Consider the following 25914-nt stretch of genomic DNA (forward strand, 5'->3'; position numbering starts at 1 on the left):
AAGTGAGAAAATAGAAACACAGCCACCCTTCAAAATTATCTGAATTTTGCAACACAGATTTCAAGCCAGTGCTTAGAAGAATGTGCCTATTAGGGGAAAGCGTGCATGGAAATAAATATATTGGGGAAAATAGCACCAAAAAATGAATTGAAGATTAAAGACATGAGAAAGTGAGAGCACCCAAACTGTCATATCCTTGTTTCCCTAAGAAGGCCGGCAAGGGAGGGATGCAGGATGAGAACAGCACCCCACTCGCCCTCATTGGGCAACCTCCATTGCCTCAAAAAAATGGTTTCACTGTCAAAGCATTGGGTTGAGGGGGGGATGTGTGATGGGAAAAAAACTGCAATCACATATTTATTCTAATGCCCCACTGGTTGATGGGTAGGCGTTCTTCAGCTTTGAGTGAGCACACATATGGTAAATGAGCACATCTAATTGCACAAGAAGATTTGTTGTTTTTTTAACAAAACAATTTTTTGAAGAAACTAATGTTTTTGGAGAAATTGATTCATGGGGAAGCAGCAAAACGATGTAGACTGCAAGGTTCCCTTCTCCCAAGGAAATCTACATTTATCTTAATTCCACGAGCCAGCAAGGCCTCCGCAGGAACATGCACTTTGAAGCTGTTCAGGGCTGCTAATTGATCCTTCCCGCAACAAAGTGCCAGGGCGCATGCTATGCGCAATCAAGGCCAAGCCACAGATGCCTAGCCTGCCATTTGCAGCACCGGATCGCTCTGTATCTTCTCAGGGCCATGTGCCAGTACTAACCAATCAAGTGTAAACAAGAAAGAAGGAAACCATAATCACCATGTCGATTATACAGCTCACGGCTGACTTGGATTTCCCTTGCAAATTCTCTTGGCGGTCTTGCTGGACCAGATGATCACTCCAAGGGCAACGCTCTGAAACATAGTAACCCTAGTTACTCGTTTCCACACACACAACCCATTACCATTGCATGAGGGTACAGCGTGGGCTAGCTCCATTCATCTTGAACACCCCTGTAGTGTTGCCATTCCTGTTAGCCCCTTACCACAATGGCAGGATCCATTAGGTTGCAACTTCCCCCCTTCCCCAATTATTGAAAGAGGAAAAAGGAAATCCACTGTCCACTCAGCTCACCACAAACATTTTAAACATGGCAGAAGAGTTTGAAGAAACCCACAGCTGCAACTCCCCAGTTTAGCTAAAATATTGTTCTGTTTGCTGCAAAGAAGCCCAGCAGATGATCCAGGTACGACAGATTATATAGACTCATAGGCACAATCATTCCCTGACTTTGCAGCCATGTGTAACCAAAATGGCACCACAAACACAAAAAATGTGGTGTCAGGCTGGCTGAAGTACCCAAAAACTACGACAAACACACACATTTTTGAGAGGGATAGTGGGAATTAAGTGTGTGGGAGGTCTGCCTTCAAAACAGTCCAATGAGCACTGAGCATGCTTAGTGGACATGTCGTGTTTACTGACTGTTGAGGCAGAGGGATGGGAAGCCACTGGGAGGGGAAACAGAATAGGGTATCTTGGAAGCTTCCATGGCTGGCCGGCACCCTGTATGGGAGTGCCCGACACTTGGACGTTGTGTTGCAGATCCTGTTTGTAGTACTAGGAAGCTCATTGCATTTATTTAGAGCGCTTGGCTGCGTGAGGCCAGTCAGTACACAATTTTTAATTATTTCCTCTGCGTCTTGCAAAACGGGGTTGCACTGACATCTAGTGGAGATGTGGTTGGTTTTTAATGAGATTCCTGAAGAAACAATCATTGTTTTGAGGGGGAGAAGGGGATGTGTGTGTTTGAGGGAGGGGGTTGTTTTCATGAAGGAATTCACCATTAAATCAGTGTTAGAAAAGGCTTAGGTTTCCATATAGAACCTGGCAGACTTCAAGACTCTGAAATATGTATTTATACGAGGCATAGAGGAGAAAAGTGTATGGCCTGGAAGGACAGAGGTCTTCACCGTAAAGCTCACTGGGTGGTCTTGAGAATTCCCCCACATTTCTCTGTGGGGAAATTCTGGGTGGGCAGAGTCATTATTTAGCTAATGTTGGACTTGGGATGGTCCCAGGCCTGTGAATTTATATAAGTGAAAAATGGGCCGCGCAAAGGTAAGGTTCCCTCGTGGTCTGAGGACTTCTTAAGCATGCAGGCTGAAGTAAATTAAATGAAAGAAACATGTGTTTGGTGTGTAGAAAAACAGCTTGACAGAGGTCTAGGTGGTGCTTTTTTCTGGGGGGATGCAGGGGTACGTATACCCCTAAACATTTTGTGAATCTAAGTTTGGCCTCAATGAGGGGCTGTATTTCTTTTCTTTTTTAAAATCATTTTAATTGATTTTCCAATAAAAAGCATCCAATTAAATATCCAATCATAATACTTCAATTAAAAAAACTAAAATCAAATTATTGTCCAAATTGTATTTATTAATTTCTTGGGACTCCCCACAGTCTGGATCTCTGGAGCATTTCTCCACATCTTAGTCCTGCTTCTCCTTGTTGGTTCCATGTTTTCCACATCTCAATATTAACGCTTGGTAATTTGAGGGGCTGTATTTCAATATGAGTAGGAAAATGAGAGTACCCCCTAAACATTTGTTTAGGAAAAAAAAGCACTGGGTCTAGGTGTAAAGACTTGAGGGACCTATGGAATATCAAGGGCAGACGGGGGGTGGTCGAGGGTGTCAGTTGGAAAAGAAATGGAGGTCAGAGAATTGGTCTGCTTCAGCAACTAACAACATATTATGGGGTGGTGGGGCATTAGGGTCAGGAAGATTTGAGTCATGAGGTTTGTGGAATGCTCTCTCCGGGGAGGCTTGCCTGGCGCCTTCATTACATATCTTTAGGCACCAGGCAAAAACGTTTTTCTTCAACCAGGCATTCGGTTGACTAACATTCTATGGCTTTTTAAATCTGTTTGTGGAAGCAGAAGTATTGGTTTGTTTCTGCTTTACTATGTATTTTGTATTCTCATTTTGTATTTGTTTTTCCTGTTGTGAACCACCCTGGGATCTTCATATGAAGAGCATGTTTGGGAGAAAGGAATGACACTCCTTCCACACACACAAACATATCAGTAAAGCTACCAATCCTGAATCCTAAATCTTTAGCAGTAAATAATCCAGGTGTGTGTGTGTGTGAACGTTTCCTTTTCCTTTGCTCCCTCCTGAAACCTCACCCACTTTCAAGAAATTTGAATCATGCTACAAGCTTCCTCTTCCAGGTGTTGGAGCCCTGAACTCCTGTTGGGACTGGAGGGGGTACAGTGCAGCATTCAACGTGGGTCCCTAATTGTCCCCTATAATACTGAAGCTGGGCATTCCTGTTTGGAAATTAAATGGGGCCACTTAAAAATGAGGTAGCGGTTTCTAGATACACAGGGTGCAACCCAGGGAAATAGAAGTTTGTTAGAGTTTATAAAGCCAAGTAACTTGTCAAGTACACAACTCCCATCATCCCAAGTCCGATGCTGTTTGGGACTGATGGGAGCTGTAGTCCAATCCACTCTCTGGAGGACAACAGGTGCCCTTCTCCTGTCCCAAGGTCTACATCCGATACTTTGGAATCCCAACACCGGACAAAGCCACTTCCGCCCTTAGAAGGAGGTGGAGTTGCGGGCTTCACGGCCCCACCATGCGGTGGCGGCTGGAGCCCAGCCCCGTGCGATTGGGGGGATTCCTGGCCGCATCATCCCCTGGCCAGCCAATCAGCTGGCTCTGGGGGCATGACCTGCCCTATTTAAGGCAGGACACGACTGGGGATCCCCCTCTTTCCCCGCATGCCAGCTGTTCCGGTCGACATCTGTGTGTCTAGGACTGTAGCCTAATTAATTTGCATCCAGAACAAGTCTGTCGGTCTACTGCAAGTAGATAATTTTTCCCTGCTCCAAAGCTGCAGTGGAACTGTTCTGTCAAACCATTGTTTATTGACCTAATTTCCCTTTCCCCTGAATGTTGAGAAGGTTCCTCTGGTAAATAATGAATTGTTCATGTCTTATTCACTTATTTTCTTTATGTCCACTTTGTGTGCTTCAGAATGATGATTTCTCACTAACCTCGGGAGGGTCCTTTTCTGCTGAAGGAGTGCTTCCTGGTGGGTTAGTTTTCAACCAGCGGTGCCTCACGAGGGAGATGGAGGCAGAGGCAGCGACGTCCTCCCAGTGGGGTGCTGGAGTGAGCTCCAGAATGGTGGTGTCAGCCCCCTAGATATGCTAATGTTTGTGGGGCTGAGAAACCAGAGCTCCCCCAGCCCCATTGCTGTCCCTCCACCACTCAGCTCCAAAGAGTGCAGTGCCACCACCGCAGAGAGGACACAACTCCCTAAGCAGACCCTATTTTGTGTCACCACTGAATGTGAGAAAGGGAGTACAGTCAAAGAAGTAATCTCACATGAAATCTTGAGTTGGTACTGTTATTTCAGAACACTGTTGCATGGCAGCTAATGCACGTTTGAATCCAAGTCTTCAATTAAATGTTAAACATTTAAGTGTGAACTCAAGTGATATTATTATTATTATTACTAATAAAATATTTATACCCTTAAAAACTTCCCAATACTGGGAAGTATTGCCTTCAGAGATCTTCTAAAAGTTGTGTAGTTCTTTATATCCATGACATCCGATGGCAGGGCGTTCTGCGGGGAGGGGGCCACTGCCGATAAGGCCCTCTGATTGATTTCAATGGATCTTAAATCACCACAAATTTGGAAGCAGTTTGGTTTGCTGGGCGCTATCTAGAGAACTTGCCCTTTTATGGCTTTGAACCAGGGCTGATGAGGAATTAGCCAATAAATTATCTTAGCGATTGAACATATGAGGTACCCTTACAAGAAGTTAGACGGTTGGTTCATTTAGCCCAGTGCTGTTTGCTCTGCCAGCGACTCTTGTTCTCTTCCCGGCCCTTGTTAAGCGAGATCCTTGGCTGTGGCTCCCAATAGTAATGCCATTCCTGAGAGCTCCTCGGAGACAGTGTCTATGTTTTGTACAAGCCAAAGTAAATCCGCCAGCATTTATTTCTTTGTCTTTAGCAGGCCTTAAAATGAGGGAGGGAGGTCTCTGCACAAGTTTTCTGTGGCATACAAAACTACTGCTATTGTGGGGGGAAGCAGAAATAGCAAAATGCCCAACCCCAGAGTGCAATGAGTTGTTGTTGTTGTTATGATGATGATGAGAGGAGGAAGTGAGTGTGTACAGGCAGACACAATACTTTGTACTATGGTACCTCGGGTTAAGAACTTAATTTGTTCTGGAGGTCCATTCTTAACCCGAAACTGTTCTTAACCTGAGGCACCATTTTAGCTAATGGGGCCTCCCGCTGCCGCCGTCGCGTGATTTCTGTTCTCATCCTGAAGCAAAGTTCTTAACCTGAGGTAGTATTTCTGGGTTAGCAGAGTCTGTAACCTGAAGTGTCTGTAACCTGAAGCATCTGTAACCCGACGTACCACTGTATGTGGTTCACAGAGGTGCATGAAACACAGGACAGGCAGGAAACACCAGGCTTTATTGCATACAAAAGCTGAAATGAGTCACTGGGTCTTTCTCTCGGGCCTTAGAGCTCAGCTTAGTTTTGGCCTACACTTGTAAGCAGAGTACAATGGTAGAACAGTCAGCACCCAGAAGTGCAGCCAGGAGAATTCACTTTGCACATTCCTCTTTGTGAAAATGACCTCCCGAATCGCCATCCTCCTCATCGTCGGCTAAAGGGTTTCGCGAAAATCTCTTGTCCTGATATTTAGAGCTTGACGCATAGGGCTGTGAAGTGGGGCCTGTTCCCCTCAAGGAAGCTTCAATTTTCATTAAAAAGAAGCAGCAGCTTCTACTTCATGAAATCTCATTGGGGAGAAATATGATATACACACAGAGAGTTAAATAATTTCCCTTGCATTTTTTCCATATATTTCTATTTTCTGGCCAATGCATTGCATACCAAACCCCTAACCTGCTCCAGGGGGTCGTAGGGGGGCATGCCAGGGGTATGATTTATGTACGGCTAAACATGTGTAAAATATCCTTTCAGATCTTTGTGCATTCAGGAGAGAGCAGGAACGCTGTGACCATCTACAGTCACATTCGGTTTGTGTCCTCATACGTTTGGCTGAACACCAGAATAGTGCTATTGTGACTCTCCTTGCATTATCCCATTATCAGAGAGCTATGTGTTTTCTAGGCCAAGGAGAGTCATGGCTGTTACCTCACTTCCTGTCACCCTGATGACAGAACAGCTAATGTCTGAACTTTGCTTCAGAACAAGCGGGTGCAGGTTCCTCCCACAGCGAAGTCAGAGACACCCACACCAAAAAGCAGACACGCATTCTCGTTTAACAACTAATTGATTTATTTAACAATACAAATTTCTTTCTACCACTTGGTGTAAGCAGAGAAAAGTTCAGAAACAAAATTATTCTTATTTTTTTTAAGTTTAAATGTTTACACAAAAAAACCCCAACCTCTTACTTCAGTAAATATAAAATTTACAGACAAAAAAAAAAAACCTACATGAAAAAGAACAGGGTTGTGACAAACCGATGACAGAAAGAGAATTCAGACTCAATAATCAAATGTTTGGTAAAGAGGACAACGGGCAATAGTGAGGAAGCATCTCCCTTCAAAGGTTTCTGAAATCTGAGGTGCAAAATGAAACAAAGTACATTAAAAAACAGAACAAGATTTTTAATTATACTCTATATTTTGCAACATAAATATTTGAAAGGTTTGTAGGTCACATATTTAATATGTGAAATATACAATTTGCAGCTCATTGTAAATCCATGGGAGTGCTGTACATGCAAAGTATGGGTGCATTTTTTTTCGACATACGAGAACCAGCAAAATCTTTTGAGTCTCTCCCCACACTCTTACGATGCCTGGAAGTTGTAGGGCCTTAGTTCTCTTAAGTTATAGTGCAAACCTACAAAGCGTGCATGCAGTATAAACTCCACTCATTTTAGTGGGACCTTCCACGATCCATTGAAATGGATGAAGGTTGCGTAGCAGAAGCACCCTACAGATCACACCCTATATAATGTGCTCCCTTACAAAATGAGATGTAGGCCTAGATCTCGCTGAGGTTTTTAGTGCTGCAGACTGAAGTCTGCGGCTTATATGACTGGAACTGCTGGGATAGCTCATTCGGTAAAGCATGAGACTCTGAATCTCAGGCTCGTGGGTTCAAGACCCATGTTGGGCAAAAGATTCCTGCACGGTAGGTAGGGGGTTAGACTAGATCAGGGTTCCCCAAACTTAAGTCTCCAGCTGTTTTTGGACAACAAATCTCATCATCCCTAGCTAGCAGGACCAGTGGTGAGGGATGATGGGAACTGTAGTCCAAAAACAGCTGGAGATCCAAATTTGAGAAACCCTCAATTAGATGATCCTTGGGGTCCATTCCAACTCTACAATATGGAAAGTAATGGAGACTGAATACTTCCATGTACACAGAAATCTAGCATGCCAGGGATATAGCTAGGCTAAAATCCTGCCCTCCAACATTTAGTTTTCTATGTAGAGGGAACTTTTGTGTATCGTTCAAATCATGAGTCTCTTCTATATCTGCAGTTCCAAGGTGGCACATCCCAGAAACAGCCTAGCCACCTCAGTGAGGACTAGAATATTGTGAGAAACGTAGTACAGAACAGTCTGTTCACCTCTGCCAAACCAGACAGAACCCAAATTTTACAATGACTCTTGCATCAGGTTCTGAAATTGAACCTGAGCTGTTAATAAACCCCTCTCAAATGGCAAGTGAAAATGGCCTTCGATTGGGAGGTAAAATTGTTTCAGACTATGTAAGTATAGAGAATTAAGGAACATGGGTCTTGTGATGTCAGACATGGAGATCAAATGTTTTACAGGCATGAACCTGCAACATGTTGAAGCCTCTGCATTCTGACAATACTTAGATAATTGCAAATACTGAAATGCAACTTCCAATAAATGCAAAGCGCTTAACTGTTAAATGGAGGAGGTGCTCCGAAACTTCCAAAAATGCACAGCAGATCTGGTGGGTGAGGATTACAGATAGCAAATCAGTCATAAGAAAGCAGTTAAGGTCTTTCTGTCTCTAAGCTATGGGCTGCATCCAGTTGGCACCCCTCTGCTGACAGAGGGTCCTTTGATCTAGTGGAGCCTTCCGGGATTGAGTTGGTCTTCAGGGATTTCCACTCTCACTTGATGTTCCAAAGGGAACCTCCAAGCCTCCAGGGTGGATTTTGGGAGGCTGGACTGTAGGGGAGGCCCAAGAGCTCTTTGATATCTGCTCAGCTGACAGAAGGCCCAGCTGGATCAATGAGTCTTTCTACCCATAGAGGGATATCAACTGGAAGCAACCCTTTGTCACCACCACAGAGAACATAAGGAAGAGAAAGTAATCGCCACAAAACAAGTTGCAAGAATTTCATGCCTGTGTCTAAGACTCGATTCATACATTGTTCTGATGAGTTTACGGCTTGCATTGGGTGAAATGTAGATACTTTTATTGCATGGATCATTTCCAGCTGGACAGCTCAGTTGGTTAGTGCATGGTACTGATAACGTCAAGGTTGCAGGTTTGAACCCCATATGGGACAGCTGCATATTCCTGCATTGCAGGGGGTTGGACTAGACGATCCTCAGGGTCCCTTCCAGCTTTATGATTGCCAGTCACCTTAACGAAGACGGTGGAACGTGACACAGGAAATACTTGTAATCCAAGCTGATCTAAATATCCACAGCATATACTACTTAACATGGAAGGAACAGAGCAGATTGGGGGTAGAAAATTAAGCTGCAAAGTCATGTAGTCAAAGTGTTGGTGTTGACCTTTAAAGCCCTAAACGGCCTTGGTCCTGTATACCTGAAGGAGCGTCTCCACCCCCATCGTTCAGCCAGGACACTGAGATCCAGCGCCGAGGGCCTTCTGGCCGTTTCCTCATTGCGAGAAGTGAGGTTACAGGGAACCAGACAGAGGGCCTTCACGGTAGTGGCACCCACCCTGTGGAACACCCTCCCTTCAGATGTGAAGGAAATAAGCAGCTATCCTATCTTTTAAAGACATCTGAAGGCAGCCCTGTTTAGGGAAGTTTTTAATATTTAATGCTGTACTGTTTTTAACACTTGATTGGCAGCCGCCCAGAGTGGCTGGGGAAACTCAGCCAGATGGGCGGGGTATAAATAATAAATTATTATCATAATTATTATTATGTATGAATCAGGCCTTAGTTGCAAAGGGTATCTTCTACCGGGAGATTCTCCTGAGCAATCTCCTGAGTGGAAATTGTGCAAAGACACGACTTTGGAGAGATTCCATTAATTTCACTGGGGCTTATGCAGGAGACCATCCTGTCGGGTTATACTCAGAACGACTAGTTAATTAGAACCTATGTTTCACTTATAAAAGTGCATTTGCCTCCACTATTGTTATTATTAATATTAATGTTCTAGTTTCTGATTTAACAGCTCACTGTTCATTCCACTTTGAGAGAAGCGGGTATACACAGCATGCAGCCAAGCTGCTTTGGAAGACAGTTTAACATGATTAGATAAACTGCAATTTTACACCTCCGTCTAAACCACAGAACTGCCTGCAATCTGATATAAATTATAATCTCAGCAAAATCCACAGCGCCTTTTACGGGGGGGGGGGGGGGGCAGGGAATTAAGCCCACCAATTTGAAAACCTTTCCATTTTGACTTGCAAAAGCTAGCTCGTTTATGGTAAATTAGAGGGAGGGGAGGAAGAGAACAAACTGTAAAAAAATATCCATGAGGAAACCACATTATTAGGTGGGTTGCTCGAGGATTTGCTATGAATTAGCAAGGCACACAACTGCCCTGCCCCAACCAACATTTGTACCCCGCCATTGGCCCTATCAATAAAGGAAGACTGCATTTACCAATATAACCCATTCATAATATGGAAATCATGTAGCCACTTGCTAAACTTGTTGCGTATTATTTGTTTGGCCAAGGGGAGAGAAGAATCGTATCGCTCTCTAACTTCTGATCCGTGGAAGAACTGTGGCTAAGAGTCTCCTAGACATTTGCTTACGTGAGCACACGGTATCCACCGCAGCAAACCCATTTGCACGGACATCGCCATATATTAAGCATCAATTGCTCCTCAGCAGGTCTGTCCGTCTTTTAAATACAATGGAGGGCCAAACCAAAACAGCAGGCGTGTGATTTGCACTTGCATGCATGTTATTAAAAAGGAGAAAAGCAGGCACAATAGGAGGGGGAGGATTTCAATCAGGACCATGGAGAGAGGTGGTTTAACCTTTTCCTCCCTTGCTGTGGTCCCAGCAATGGCGCCGTCAAAGCTCTAAGTCTGTGGAGAACGTCTATCCCAGGGCTGATAGCAGTTTACAGGTGTGTGTGTGTGAGCGCACATATGGATTTTCATCAGGACTGTGGCAGGAGAGGAAAGGGTTATCCCACCTTTTAACATGTCATAATTCTGACCCCACCCCACTTTGCCCCTCTTGTTGCTTACCATTCATTTCTTTCAAATACTTGCATCTTTGATTTTTGATGCATTTACCCTTCATGGCTACTGACAAGTAAAAAAAAAAGAACGATACAAAATAAATAAACGTAAGATCCTGGGGGGGGGGGGGGGAGAGTGACATGATGGCTCCAGGTAGTTGTGGGATGATGATGATGGGATCTATCCATTCTCCCAGGCCTAAGATATTGCTGGTGCCTTAGACTTAACATGCAGAGAACTAGAATAGCAGAAGGTTCAGCATGAAGTTTGTCCCTCAGGAGCACCAGTCAGAGGCAAACTACAAGTCTAGACAAGAGCAATAGATCTTATGCTCAGGTTTTTCCTTTTCCCCTCATGCTGGCTTTCTGCCTGTGGGTGGGGGCACTGTGGGCGTCCGTCTCTAAACAGCCCTACATTCTAACCTGCTTTAGATTTTTAGCTTCAAATACGAAAACAAAGAAACTATTCCTTGGGGGGAACATGTTTATTTGTGTTTGAGATGATACAGTGGATGCTCTCTTCTGAGCTACAAGGTGGTGGCGATGGGAGGGAAAGGGGGTGAAAGGAAAAGAAAAAAAGAAAAAAGAGGGGAGGGGAAACCCTTTCATTACAAACCGACGAAGGTAGAAGTTTAAAACAGTTTTCACAACAGCATGTACCACATATCGGAAATAGATCTGGGCTTAATACAAATGACGTAATTTCCTAGTAATCTACAGCTATCTTTAATAACTTCATACAGATAATGAATTAGGCTAAAATGCACTATAATATTTGGTTGACTTCAGGAACGGTATCCTTAGTTACATCACAAAATACATTTTGATATCCCAAAGAAGCAAGACTTGCAAGTAGGCGTTTTAAACATAACTAATCTACAGCTACAAAGTTCTACTCTGGATAGCGTTTACCTTTTCCTTTCTGTTTCTCGTGGTTGGGGAGGGGAGGGGTTAAGGGTCGAGGGGAAGCGATATCCCCGTCTTTGAAAGGATAAAAGCAGAGAGTAGAATCAGTATAACATATACACAGAAGTCCGTATTGTAAAGGCTATAAAGATCGGTTGCACACTGCAGGGGCTGCCTCCGTGCACCTTGGCGCCGCACACCAAGCCGTCGGTTCGTGGCTTATGTTGCGTATCTCTTGGTCCACTGCCTGGCTATCCTGTCATGCTCGGCTCTGTTGGTCAGATACTGAGTAGCTATGCTTCCTACCAGAGGATCAGCTGCAAGAGTTGGGTGCATGGGGAAAGGGGGGAGGGGGACGACAGGAGAAGAAATGGGAAGAGAGAGAGGGAGACGGCGCATCAAGATCAGAGACACATCAGCATCACAATAGTTCATTTCCCCACACTTGTTTCCAACCTAAGCTGCGGGGCAGAACCTTCTCAAGGAAGCATTGTTCAAAAGACAAGATGCTTGACCTAAACGTCAGCCGGAAAGAGAATGCGGACACTTCTGGAGAAGAAGTAATTTTTTTGTGTGTGTGGTTTGGTTCTCCAACAATGTCTTCCTTTTCTCTGTCAAAACTCTCCCCTTCCCCTGAACATTTCAAACTGCGATTTTGTGAATGGTGCCCCCAGCACTCTCTCAACATTCAAAATGTGCCCTCTGGTCCAAAATGGTTGGCAATCCAAGGCAATCATCATTAGCACTCTTTCTTATTCCACCTTTTTAAAGTAAGTTAGAGCTGGACAAACCTACAACTTTGTACATGGGAAGGTATCTCAAGGGCTTTGCAGATTTTGTGATTTAATCTTAAGCAAACTTGGAGTGCTGAGAGTGCATTCCGCCATTAAACTGAATGCAAAGTCTGAATCCACGGCCAATTCTACTTCAAAGTCCAGGTATTCAGAGGTTTAAACACAACCTGAACAAAGAGGATCCGTTTCCAGGCCGCCCTGTGTAAAAGGAAAACAACCCACCTTTTCAACCTGAATTTATCTCATCCCGGTCTGATCCCACATTTATGTAATTGTTTACACAGTCATTGTACTTTGAACAATCTCTACCCCCCCCTTTTTTTTACAACTGAGGCTAGGAATTGTTTTGACTCTGCTTACTACCCAATTAGTAATTCCTGTCCTTTTAAAAATAAATAAATAAACAAAACAAAACAAGCCATTGCCTTACCAGGATTGCAGTCTGTCAAGAGAGAACAAATAGACAGCAAGACCTTTGAAATAGTTAAAGCAGGGCTCCAGTTGTCTTTCAGAATATCCAGACAGATGACTCCTTGACTGTTGATGTTGCAGTGATAGATCCTAGTGCGAAACGTAACCTAGAGGTAGAAGGGGGGGGGTTGTAAATTGCAGGGGGGGGGGGAGAGAATCATTACACGCTCTTCATGCACAGCTTGTTGCCAGCTTTTTGAAACCAGCCTTGAATTATTCACCCTCTGTGGGAGAATTTTTTTCTATAGAGACCTTTCATTTCATTTCATTTTTTTGTTGCTGCTGCTCATTCTGTAAGGCTCATCTGAAAAGTGGTCCCCCCCCTGCCACTGCCACTTTTCAAGCAGCTGTCTTGACTCATGTTTGCCATGTAGATATCAATGTTAAAAGCTTTATTGCGGTTCACCCTCCCCTCCCTGGCAGGCATGCATACAGCATTTTGAAACCCCACTTTGAAACCACCACAACAACATAGGGGAATTTATTTTGTATTGTCCTTCTGTGCCTGGGAGATAGACAAAACTGGCACCCAGATGACTAGCTCTGTTCCATTTCAGTGCATGTTAAGGCCAAAACATTCTGCAGATAATATTTTATTATTTGTATCCCACCCATCTGGCTGGGTTTCCCCAGCCACTCTGGGCAGCTTACAGCATATATAAAAAAATGTAAAACGTCAGACTTAAAAAAAAATCCCGATACAGGGCTGCCTTCTGATGTCTTCTAAAAGTCAGATTTTCAGTTGTTTATTTCCTTGAAATCTGATGGGAGGGCACCACTACTGAGAAGGCTCTCTGCCTGGTTCCCTGCAACCTCACTTCTTGCAGTGAGGGAACCACCAGAAGGTCCTCAGAGCTGGACCTCAGTGTCCAGTGACAAGCTCTCCAGAAGGCTAGAACCATCAGGGCTGAGGGAATGGGCCAACTAAGGTTAGGTTGCCTGCCAGGGGGCAAGAACATTGGAAGATTCAGGGCGGACAAAGGGTAGAATGATAGGACTGTGGTGTTGGAAGGGTTCCCTAGAGTCATCTAGTCCAACCCCCTGAAATGCAGGAATATTTTGTCCAACATGGGGCTCAAACCCACTACCCTGAGATTAAGAGTCTCGTGCTCTACCGCAGGGGTCAGCAAACTTTTTCAGCAGGGGGCCGGCCCACTGTCCCTCAGACCTTGTGGGGGGCCGGACTGTATTTTGAAGGGAAAAAATGAAAGGATTCCTATGCCCCACAAATAACCCAGAGATGCATTTAAAGTAAAAGGACACATTCTATTCATGTAAAAACACACTGATTCCCGGACCGGATTTAGAAGGCAATTGGGCCGGATCTGGCCCCCGGGCCTTAGTTTGACTACGCATGCTCTACCGACTGAGCTTCGTGCAGCACATGGTTAAACTTTGGGATTCACAACCACAGTATGCAGTGATGGGCACCAACTTGGATGGAGAGCAGAGGAGCAAGGAAGAAATACACGGCTCCCAACCATAGTCTATGAATCAGGCCAACATAGGGGCTCTGGAGGACAACTAAATATTTTCCAAGTTTCCCTAGAGTGATCTAGAAATGAAATGAACACAATACTGTTCACAATACTTTGGAACAGGAGATCTCTCTCACACACAAACACACAGGTTTGCATGTGCATGGGGACTATTCTATTGAACTTGGATAGTCTAAAACTATCACATGATCTGTCCAGCATTAACATTCCCATGGGAGATTTTCACGGATGGAACAGGGAGCTGCTCGCCATCAAAGGACTTGAAAAACACTTATGTTTCCCCATTAGACGGCATCATTATGTATGAGGCACACCACGCTCTAATTTGTGTCATCATTCTGCTTTAATTGACTTTAACATTCTGTACAAACCCGGCGCAGAGTTGAAATGCATTAGTTACAGAAGGAATACTTTATGGCACAAAGGGTAATCCAAACTCTTAATGGCACCGCACGCTAGAGGAAACAAACAAACCAAAACAGCAGTCCTTTCAATGCTTTTTCCTTTTTCTTTTTGCAGAGGGTGGTGCTTTGTAAAAAAATAAATAAAAATGCATAACTCTGAGCAACTTTGTTCTGTTCCAAATTCAAGACCAGGCTCTTTGGCTTCTGCAGAACTGTGAGGACAGATTTCATTTCCTCCCTTTGCTAGGCCACGTGGGGACAGATGGACAGAGAAAAGATCGACTGTACACGATCCGGATAAATGTACAATTAGTCCCACACACAGGCTACCCTCTGCAGGATCAGACCAAAGAGCTCTCTAATTTACCACCCTGTTGCCTCATTTTTTTGGAAGTTCACAAGCAAGAAATGATGGCAGAATCACATCAAGAGGAGCCTTTGGGTTTGGAATCCCGCCCCCCCTCCAAAAAACCCCCAGTAGCACTCCATGCTGCATGGCAAACTATCTGGGAACTTTCAAAAGCAAGCTTGTGTGTGGAGGGTTTTTTGCTTGGTTTTTAAATCCAAAAGCCCACTGGGGATACCCAGTCTCTTGGGTATGTCAATAATAGCTCTTTGGATCTCAGCCAGAATATACAACTTGTTAGACGAGGCACGAAACGGCAGGGGGAGCAGAGGTGAGGAGTTGGGATCTAGGTCCCTTGATTTTTGCGGCATGTCTTCAGCAGATTAACCAGCTTCGCAAACCTAACATTTTGTCTTATTTGTACAACAGCAGATTTCTGAATCTTCTTCACCAAACATCTGCTACGCAGCTGCAATTTTTTAAACAAACATTTATGCTGGCATAAATATCTCTACGATATGAGTGAGCACATGAAATTACACTCGGGACAATTTTGTGTGCCGTGTTTTCCATATTCCCAGCCCCCCCCCCCAAAAAAAATAAACAGGGTTAGACAAACAAATCACTAGCATAAACATTATTTTGCAAATGATAACTGATTCCAACACGGAAGACTCAAATACACACAACTTTAGTCTTGTAGCTCTGCCCTTATGCACAGGGTTGGAGGAGGGGACAAGTATCTTCGGGGGGGGGGGGGCATGATACATATTGGGTCCCCTGCCTCCCTCCTTGCACCTAAGCTGGATTTCCAACCTGGAACAAGCAATAGCCATTTCTCAAAAAGTATGCTATACGTAAGTGTAGAGCTATTCAAGCATTATTATATGTAAAGGTAAAGATAAAAGGACCCCTGACCATTAGGTCCAGTCATGACCGACTCTGGGGTTGCGGCGCTCATCTCGCTTTATTGGCCGAGGAAGCCGGTTTGCAGCTTCCGGGTCAAGTGGCCAGCATGACTAAGCTGCTTCTGGAGAACCAGAGCAGCACACGGAAACACCGTTTACCTTCCCGCTGGAACGGTACCTATTTATCTACTTGTACTTTGACATGCTTTCGAACTGCTAGGTTGGCAGGAGCAGGGACTGAGCGACGGGAGCTCCCCCCATCGTGGGGATTCGAAGATCGGCAAGACCTAGGCTCTGTGGTTTAACCCACAGCGCCACCTGCGTCCCATTTATTATATGTAGTTTGGCCCTAATTTTCATTTGGTAGAACAGCATTAAGACCAGTATTCCTTAAAAAAAAAAATAGATAATTAATATCAAGATGTAGTTCTTGAAATAGAAGGTCCCATTCATTAGACCTTGCTTTTCCAAGTGATTTAACCCGCCTTATTGCAGAAGCAAAACAATTATGACAGATTTTGTCAACAGTTACCAGAAATATGAGTGGAAGTCAAGCAGTTCTCCGTAATCAAAACCACAATATTTGAGATTAATAAACAACTTTACAATTCAGCATACATCTCATAAACTCTTAAATACTACTGGAATCAGTGGGACATACAAGATTTCAGAAAATATCATATTGTCCTCAACCTGTCAGTTTGCGAATTGCTTCGTTTGGGTTTTCCTAACTCGTGGGTACTTTCAAGTCTATTCACACTGGTACTTTTCTTTTCAGGTCACATGAATGCCAGCTAAGTGCCAACTAATTGTGGTCAAGATTGCAGAATGTCAGTTACTTTCAGTTTCAAGTTAAACTGCCTAAAGGTAAGAACTGGCTTTCAACACCCTCCTTATACGTTTATGGGCACTTATCAAAATCTCTGTAATTGGGTCAAGTGGTCTTACAATGTTGCTTATGCAGAAAACGATAATGATTGACACAAGTCACTGAATACCCTCCAACGGGTCACTGCGGTGATGTGCGTCACAGGCGCAAGATCGCACCCCACATCTTTTGGGGATGTGGCAAAACACGTGTTTTTGGGCACCGTGATCTCAAGAGAACAGTCCCCCCAAAAGGGATGTCCCGATTGAATCAGTTCAGTTGAGAGGTATGGTCACTGTACTAACTTCAGTTGCTGAAGCTGCACTTTAGCTTGCTAAATCAAGAGTTTGACTGCATTCTCACATGAGGCCGAGGCTCTTGGTTTAATAAACCATACTTGCATGTGAAGCTGATCGCTCCTCCCCTGGAGAGAGTGGGGAAACAAACCAGAAAGCATATAACTTAATGCTACAGCCGAACCCAGCATTGCGGTTTCTTTTGCCTTAACAAACCACTATTGCTTGCCTGCCCTAAGCCATGGCCTGTTGTTGACTTACTGATCATATCTTGGAGTGGAGCAAGCCATGATCCCAGGGTTCAGACCTAACACTAAGCTGTCCCCTTCCTGCTTTACTTACCTGCCTGTGTCAGGAAAAGAATGAAGTAGACGCAATTGGACTGTGTGCACAGCATTATGCTAATAAACTTACCTTGCCATTACGTATGATGGCCACAGAGACCGGACAGGAGCACAAAGTTAGCTTAGTTCAAGCTGAGTGTTACACTTCATTTCATCTCAGAATTCCCCTGCTTTGGGTAGTTAACTCACATTGCTTTAATAAAGCAACTGTTTCTTTGAAATGGTTAATTTTCTGTTTCAGTTTGAGGCAGCCAAAACACAGAGGTTTAGACCGGTGTTTCCCAAACTTGGGTCTCCGGCTGTTTCTGGACCACAGCTCCCGTCATCCCTAGCTGGCAAGACCAGTGGTCAGGGATGATGAGAATTGTAGTCCAAAACAGCCAGAGACCCAAATTTGGGAAACACCGGTTTCCCAGGGACTCTTACACACTAGGCAGTATACTCACCTGATCAAAGGCTGGTAGGAGAGGGGGAACTAAGAGGATATTATTAGCCATTTAGGAATGTTTTCCTGCATGTGTGAGAGGGAATGGAATCACAACCATAAACATTCCCTAAACTATCTAAGGGGGATGGGGGGAGATTAATAGCTACTGGCACGCTGACAGAATTCATTTCCTCCCACCTCAGGAAATTGCCAACCCTGCGTTTTAAGTTCTGCAACACACTGAGTGCAAGTTAAATGTGGATTCTTGGGCTGCATATTGTACAGCTTGGCATGGTCACCGGTTTATTTGAGATCCTCAGAGCTGTGGAGTCTTCTCTTTCCCCAATAGTCAAATGTGCAAGCGTCTCATGAACACTGGTACAAATGTGAAGAATGGAGATACATTCAAGGATGGAGAAGCTGCATATAAAAATACAGAGAGCCACAAATGCTTACCTTTGGTGGTTTAAATGGATAATCGGATGAAAACGTGATATCCAGAAAGAAGACACCACCTTCATACACAGAACCTGGAGGACCGAGGATAGTAGATCTCCACTCGTAAATGTTATCGCCTTTAGGCCCAGCACTGTTGAAATAAAAGAGAGGGAGGGATAAACAGAAAGTGATCTGGACAGTTCCTGGGCATTGACAGTCATTACTCATTTCATCCTTAAATCCTCGTCAATGACATCTGTTGTCATTGGTGTGGAGCTTTTGTATGAGTGTGCTAAGAACGAAGGAACGGCGTGTCAACTGTGCTTCTGTCAATGTTTTCAAACACAAAACCCATCTTTGTCTTTTATGGTATTTAGCTCTGTAGCCTTTTTGTCTGCTGCTCTTTCCGGTGCGTGGGGCATTCATGAAAGAAAGCTGGGGGGGGGGAGAGAAGAGGGAATGCCTTAAAACACAAAGGACTACAATCCAACACAGGGAAGGGTTAGGCCTACTTAAACCCATTCATCCACCGCTCACCATTCATATCCAACCTTTTCTTCAAGGAGCTTGTGGCAGCGTGCATGGGCTTATCCCAACTTATCTGCACAATCCTACGAAGCCAGTTAGGCTAAGAGAGAGAGTCACTTGCCTACGATATATCCAGCAAAGCTTCCAAGCTGAGAAGGGATTGCAACCCAGGTCTCTCTGCTCTGGTCCAGTAAGACTACAATCCTATGCCCATCTGCCTGAGAGCAAACTCCACGAAACACAGCAGTACTGGCTTTTCAGTCAACTTGCCTAAACCTGTGCCAAAAGGTGCAAACCAGACACAACTGAACGGCAAAAAAACTCCCTTCGAATGGCTCTTGGCTGTAAATTAGGGCTCCAAGGCAGCGATGGGGAGCCAGTGGCCCTCCAATTGTTACTGGACTCCAACTCAACATCATCCCTGCGAGTTCTGAGCCCAACCAGACCCGACAGACCAAGGGTTCCCCAGTCCTGCTCCAAGGTCACCAATGCATACATTAAAAGAATGTTTTCTTGCTTGATCCCACACTGTTCTTGCAGTTTTGCCATACAGTCAGTTCCAAGTAGTTTCCCTCAGGTCCTAAAATACTACAAATGCTTCTTGAATTTGTTCACTCGCTTCCTGAAAAGCCTCCCTTGACCTCCAGAACGAAGATCTGGAAGAGTGGTGGTCAGGAACTGCCATTCCTCAGACTATCACATTATCTGACAGTGAAAGCACCGGGGGGGGGGGGGATATTATACAATCTAATATAGTTTCGAAGGCAATTTTAGTTCCCAAGTGCCTGTATTATATAGTTGATCAGTTTTATAGATATGGACAGCTATTAAAGGATCCGCCCAATACTTATTTTAAGGCTTAAGTGCTCAGCGCATTACAATAATGTAGCAGCAACAATACCACTGTTAAGCTAAACTCCCCCACCCCCCTGAAAAGCCTATTTTGACAGAGGAACCACTATTTTTATAAAGGAGGCTGCAAAGTTACTGAAAAAGCAACAAATACACTTTGAGGTTAACGTTGTAAGAACATCTACATTTGTACAGTTATACTATAACTGTATTGCTTCCTTTCTTTTTCACACTGATTCAAAAACAGTTTCCGAAAGACTTCAGCAAGTAACCTTTTTTTTAAGAAAAAGGCCTCTTAAGTAATGTTTATCACAAATTTTAGATGGAAGCATCAAGGTGGTCTTACGAAGCTCCCTGTTCAAGATTTTTTACACCAGTCCCTCCTTCCCAAATAAACTCTTCTGCTGGTATGAAATCTGACTGGCCCTCCAGGACAGAGGTTTTGTGGCCCTGATGCATTAGTGATCGATTTCATAGAATCATAGAATTGGAAGGCACCCTGAGGATGATCTAGTCCAGCCCCTTGGAATGCAGGAATAGGCAACTGTCCCTTGTGGGGACTGAACCTGCAACCTTGGCATATTCAGGACCATGCTCTAACCAACTGAGCTTCCCCAATGCCACCCACTCTGTTTCTGATTGGAGGGGCTATAGCACAATGAAAGCAGGACACAAAACGGAACGAACTTTGGTAAGCAAAGTTATGGGATTTCTGCACCAAGTTAAAATATATGTTTTGAAGGGAAATGAAGCAGTCCAACTGCCTAAAAAATAGTATTGAAGGCAGGATCATGAGCATAAATCACCATGAAGTTGTCATGAAAAAGATGTCTGGAGGAAGAGGCCCACGTGTTTTATTTCCAGGAATCGTTTAGAGAAACCTATCTGGGAATAGAACTAAGTTGATAATGAGATAGGAACAAAGGGAGTTGGAACGGCATAACAATGTTTATTGGCGGCAGGGCAAAAGACTGGACTCCTTTTCATGGATTTGCCATCCCAACCTCTAGATCAGTGCCATGCCCCATTTAAGCATCTCTAAAATCCTGATCCGCCCCATGACATATAATTCTTATTATTCAAAAAGTGAACTCCTATTCACATGGAGGAAGCCTAAAAGGCCATTAACTTGGTCTAAACAAGCTTCCAAAGAACATGGCATCCATGAAAGAGAAAAATAAAAGAACAAAAGGACAGTCCCAAAAAAATAATCACTGTTATTAACTGATTCTCAAATTGCACCCCGTGGGGCGTGTGCCCCACGTTGGGAACCACGGCTCGAAATCTGGAAAGAGATTGGGGTACAAAACTCCTGCAAAATGACTTTTGGGACACTGTACCCTGTTATCCCACATACATTCAGCAGTGGGTATCCTTTTGTGACCCGAACGATATTAAGACCACAACATCTGGTAGAATTTCAGAGCAATCAACAGTTGTTGTTTAAACTGTGCTCCGTGACAACAGAGGTGATTCAAATATACTCAAGGAGAATTAAGACGAAGAAGGGACAACAGGCCACAATGCCTAAGTAATTCACATGCATTTCCAAAGTCGCTCGGTTAAATTATTCTGTCTGCGTTTCTTAAGTTTGCTAACAGAACAAAACAGCAGAAGCAATAATGCCTCCCCCCCCAAAAAAGGCTGGTGAAATGTAGAAATATTTAAAACCCATGCACAGGCCATCCGGTGCGCTAATTAACTCTTTGACATCCATTAAGCATATATCGTTTAATTAGCATTAGGCTTGGAAGTCAAATTTCAGTGGAACAATTCAATTTTGGCACAGGTTTCCTTAATGGCTATTTTATAGCTTAATGCAGAGGTTCATGCTCCTATATCATCTGTCAGCTACCTTTCCTTCAAACACCTCTAATAGCTGGATGCAATTCAATCAGTTTAACGAAACAGCTGAATTGACTTTGCAACATATTTCAGCCAAATTAATCAGTCACAATTAAGGTTACAGCCTCTAGCCGTGTGCCAGACTACCTGGTAATCACTCAAAGAGTCAGAACAAGGGCATCTATCAATTAAATAGTCAAACATGTAAGAGCAATAATTCCTAAGTTACTATTTACAGTCATCTACTGCATTACCATTAGTGCCACTTAAAATTACAAGGGTTGTTCCTAGGGGGGGAAAGTCTACTGGGGGAAAAAATAAATCCATGTATTCTAACCTGGCAGGTGCAGAAGGCATTTTTCAGAAGCCTGACACGTCTGTCTAATACAAGACCTGTCTTCAGATGGATCAGGGTGATAGTGTTCTTCTCCACTGCACTGTGAAAAAGGATGTGGGTGGCGCTGTGGTCTAAACCATTGAGCTTCTGGGCTTGCCATTCAGAAGGTCGGCGGTTTGAATCCCTGCAATGGGGTGAGCTCCCGTTGTTCTGCCCCAGCTCCTGCCAACCTAGCAATTCGAAAGCATTCCAGTGCAAGTAGATAATTAGGTACCACTGCGGCGGGAAGGTAAACAGCATTTCCATGAGCTCTGGCTTCCGTCATGGTGTTCCATTGCACCAGAAGCGGTTTAGTCCTGCTGGCCACATGACCCGGAAAGCTGTCTGTGGACAAATGCCGGCTCCCTCGGCCTGAAAGCGAGATGAGTGCCACAACCCCATAGTCACCTTTGACTGGACTTAACCTTCCAGGGGTCCTTTACCTTTTGCTTCACCTGCACTGTGATTTCTGTGGTAGTGGAAACCAGGGAAAAATTGAGGTATTTGAAATATCCAAACTGAAATAGCCCCTGATCCCCAAAAGTAGGGTTTCCCCTCGCCCTTCCCAACTGTAGTCTGAGGCACCCTTGGGTTCTCAAAGCTTATCATGGGTCCTTCAAGGGGAACAAGGGAAAACCTCCTTAGAAAGAGCAGCTGCCCACTATTCTTAACCTCCCACAGTAATACACAGCTGTAGGACTTGTGCCCTGGGGGTGAACTCTCAAAATGCATGTGTCAGGGACTGGCTGGATGAGGAGGAGTGGTGGAAGCTGCCTGAACAAGAGCCCACCCCCCCCCCCAAGGGAAAGCACAGAGGAAGAAGATTCAGACCCTGCCTCCTGGTGGTGGGAAACCGGCCAGAGGAGGGAGGAAAGCTGGGAAGGGCTGGAGGCTGGCAGCTTGGAGGAGGAAGAGGAAGAGGAGGAGGAAACGGGCAGGTGCCGCTGCCCACAGGAATCAGACTTGGCAGCTCCAAAACAGAGCCAACCTGACAGCTTCTCTGCTGAAAGCCTGCAAACACCCCTTCCCTTCCCAGACAACAACAACAATAACATTTTATTTATACCCTGCCCTTCCTGGTTCAAAAAACCGGCTCAGGGCAGCCAGCAACAAGTGTAAAGCACTTAATTGGTGCAACAAAGAAACAGCATAAAATACAGTATAAAATGTGAATAACAATAAATTCAGAATTCCAAAATCAATTTGGGGGGGAAATCCATCCAATAAACATTAGATGATCACCAGGGCTAGCTGGCTAAATTAGTCCTATTTGGGCCAGCGAGGAGACCAGGGGAGAATTAGCTGTGGGATCCCAGAGCAGATAATCTTCATAAAAAGGGGAGAGGGAGGGAAGGAAGGGGGATAAAAGATCAGGCTATGTTCAAATTAAAAGCCAGGCAGAATAGCTTAAATCCTGCAGAGCCCTGGTCTCATGGGACAGAGCATTCCACCAGGTCGGAGCCATCACTGAGAAGGCCCTGGCCCTGGTGGAGGATAATCTGACTTCCTTAGGGCCTGGGACCTCTAAACTATGATTATTCATGGACCTTAAGGTCCTCTGCGGGGCATCCTAGGAGAGGCGGTCCTGTAAATACGAGGGCCCTAAGCCACATGTCACAGAGCAGAGAGCCAGACGGAAACAGAGAGGGTCCCTTGGGGCTCGCCGTAGACAGAGGGAGGGGCCTGACACACAGGGTTGGAGAGTGAAAGGTGGGGGGGCGGACATCCAAGCAACTGCTTCATCTAGACAGGAGCAACCCTTAGGAGTCTCCATGTGTAACTGTAAATTGACCGGCGTGTCACTGTCTTTCTCTGTTCTGTGAACAACCTGTTCTCCCTGTTGGCTCCCTGACAGCATGCAGGCTGCGTCAGCGCCTTGTGTGAACTGGGTGTGCACCCCCAGAACCCTCTGCAAAGCACAGACAAGCAAATGTGGACATGGCTTCCATGAGACAAAACGTCTGAAAACCGCAACCCTTTAAAGAACAATGAAACGGCACCAGATTCCATCACACAGTGAGCTGGTCAGGCTGGGCTCTTTGCCCATCTAAGCCCTGCGTTGCCTACTGTGCTGGTCTTGGGGGCTAACCAAGAGGCGAGGTCTGAGTCTAGTCCGAGGTCGATGGTGCAGTATAGAGGCTGTCCGTCAAAGCTGTAGCTGGGTCTAAGGCATGAAGTCGGGTGGGGTCAGGAACTCTGGCAGAAGAGCAGGACAGGGTGCAGGCAGGAACAGGCTAGCAGCAACGTTGCTCCCGCAACCTGGGACTGGGGCTGGTTGGCTTTTATCTGCCCCGAGGCATAGGGCGGTCCCGGTCCACAGGTGACTCGCCTCTCCTGGCCTGGAGGCGAGCACTCCTCCTTCAGGAACTTAGTTCCCTCCGCCTCTCTGCCCTGAGCCTCCGCAGCTCAGGAGAGGCTGAAGGGTTACCGGACCCAGAGGCAACCTCAGCTTCCTCTGACGGGGCTGAGAGTGGAGCACCTGCAGGCAATGGGTCCTCCATCCCCTCAGGAGCCAGAGCAGACTCAGCTGGTGCCTGCACCTGAGTATCCAAGACAGGTGAGGACCCTTCAGGCTCAAGCCCCAGCCCCAGCTCAGCTGGTTCTGGAGGCGGGGACTCCTGTGCAGGCTGGGATTCTTCAGGTTCAGCTTCTGAGTCCGAATCCCAAGCCATCACACCTACCCTGACTACAGTGGCTTTTCAGGGTCACATGCAAAGGTCTTTTCCATCACCTGCCGCCGGATACAGACCAACCACAGGAGATGCCAGGGACTGAACCTGGGAGCTTCTGCACACAAAGCCCATGTGGTCCCTCGCCCTGCTCCGTGTGGATCCTATTTGATTTTTATTGGTGTAACTTATACCCTGCTTTTGCTCTCCCTTTCGGGAGGCCTTTACAGGTTCACAGAAATGATTCCTAATTCAAGGCAGCTCAATGATGCCTTTTTGCAACCGGGCTTATCTCTTGCAGAACCATTCTCTTGCAAATGCTTGCTGGGATGGGAAACCGGAGACATTGTGTGCCAATCCAATGCATAGAGTAAGATGAATCATGCCGCAGAAAATCACTGCCATTCTAAGAAAACCAAATACACTCCAAGGCTTAAATCTTTACTTTGCAGATTTTTAAAAATAATTTTTGGCCTCTTTCATGATCTCTTTCTCTCTGCTGAGAAAGAGTGCAGCTAAGCCTAAAACCATGCCTAAAAATACGGGCAATCTTTGCTTTTAGGGAGACAACCGTAAAACCATAACAATCAATGCAGCCTCCGTACCTCTTCTGTCCCTTGCTGTCAGTGGTGTGGCCTGGGCAGGGCCACAGGATTGGTTGCCCCAGGCACAAAATCCCTAGGGGCACGGAATTTCAAAAGAAAAAGAAAAAAAGTATCAATAACAAATAAAAAATAGCTCTGGGAATGGAATGGAATGGAGTGTCCTGAAAAGAGGCATGGAATTGGCTGGCTGCGAGTCTAAACAGAAGCATTAAGCGCTGCAGGCCCTTCTTGTAAATTTGCGAGGGGTGGGGTGGCAAAGCTAAGCCCTATTCTATGGCCAGGATATTCAAAAAGCAAATGCGTAAATCCTACGGCATGGTGGAAGTGTCAGGCTTTTCCCAGTCAATCACAAGAATCTCCCTACACTCTCTTATTCCCGAGTCAAACTTCACAGCGTGGATTCGGGAACTGCTGTCTCAAAAATACTCTGAAGTGCAGAAGCTCTCTCTGGAAAAGAGTGTGAGGGTTTGTTCCCAGTTGCTGGGCTGTATTGAGCTGGTGTGATTCAGGTGCTCTGAAATATTACTAAGGCAGCTTCAGCTTGAGTGGCTTATTGGACCTTGGCACATGCTGGAAAGAACAGTTTCTTGTTACAAGAGAGCTTTTTCTAAAGGAAACTTGTAGGATATATATATATATATATATATATATGCTTTCGTAGATTTTCACGGGTACAGGAATGCAGGTTTTGGTGTCCTCGGGTGTCTTCCCGTGTAAAAGTTGGGGTGTCTAGGCGACGTTTCGACGAGGTCTCACTCGTCATCTTCAGGCTGGTGCTTTCGGCTTCTTGTTACTGGAACAGAGCGGGATCTCAATGTTTGAGTTCCTATAAATACTGTAGAGGGGGTGTGGTGTCTAGCCTCCAATGTTCTGGGCA

General features: G+C 45.1%; 1 protein-coding gene across 1 annotated transcript in view; it reads right to left on the reverse strand.

Moving 5' to 3' along the window:
* Positions 1 to 6316: 6316 nt before the first annotated feature.
* UBE2E3 (ubiquitin conjugating enzyme E2 E3) overlaps positions 6317 to 25914 on the reverse strand; it is a 101596-nt gene continuing 81998 nt past the window's right edge. The window contains exons 5-8 of the mRNA XM_083714761.1: positions 18181 to 18313; positions 12592 to 12739; positions 9178 to 11684; positions 6317 to 8773 (exon numbers count right to left, since the gene is read on the reverse strand). Of these exons, the coding sequence (XP_083570887.1) occupies positions 11587 to 11684; positions 12592 to 12739; positions 18181 to 18313 (379 nt within the window). The 3' untranslated portion in view covers positions 6317 to 8773; positions 9178 to 11586. The remainder of the gene's footprint in view (positions 8774 to 9177; positions 11685 to 12591; positions 12740 to 18180; positions 18314 to 25914) is intronic.

The sequence above is a fragment of the Podarcis gaigeae genome (genome assembly GCF_964106915.1).
Source record: "Podarcis gaigeae genome assembly, chromosome: 1".
Classification (NCBI taxonomy): domain Eukaryota; kingdom Metazoa; phylum Chordata; class Lepidosauria; order Squamata; family Lacertidae; genus Podarcis; species Podarcis gaigeae.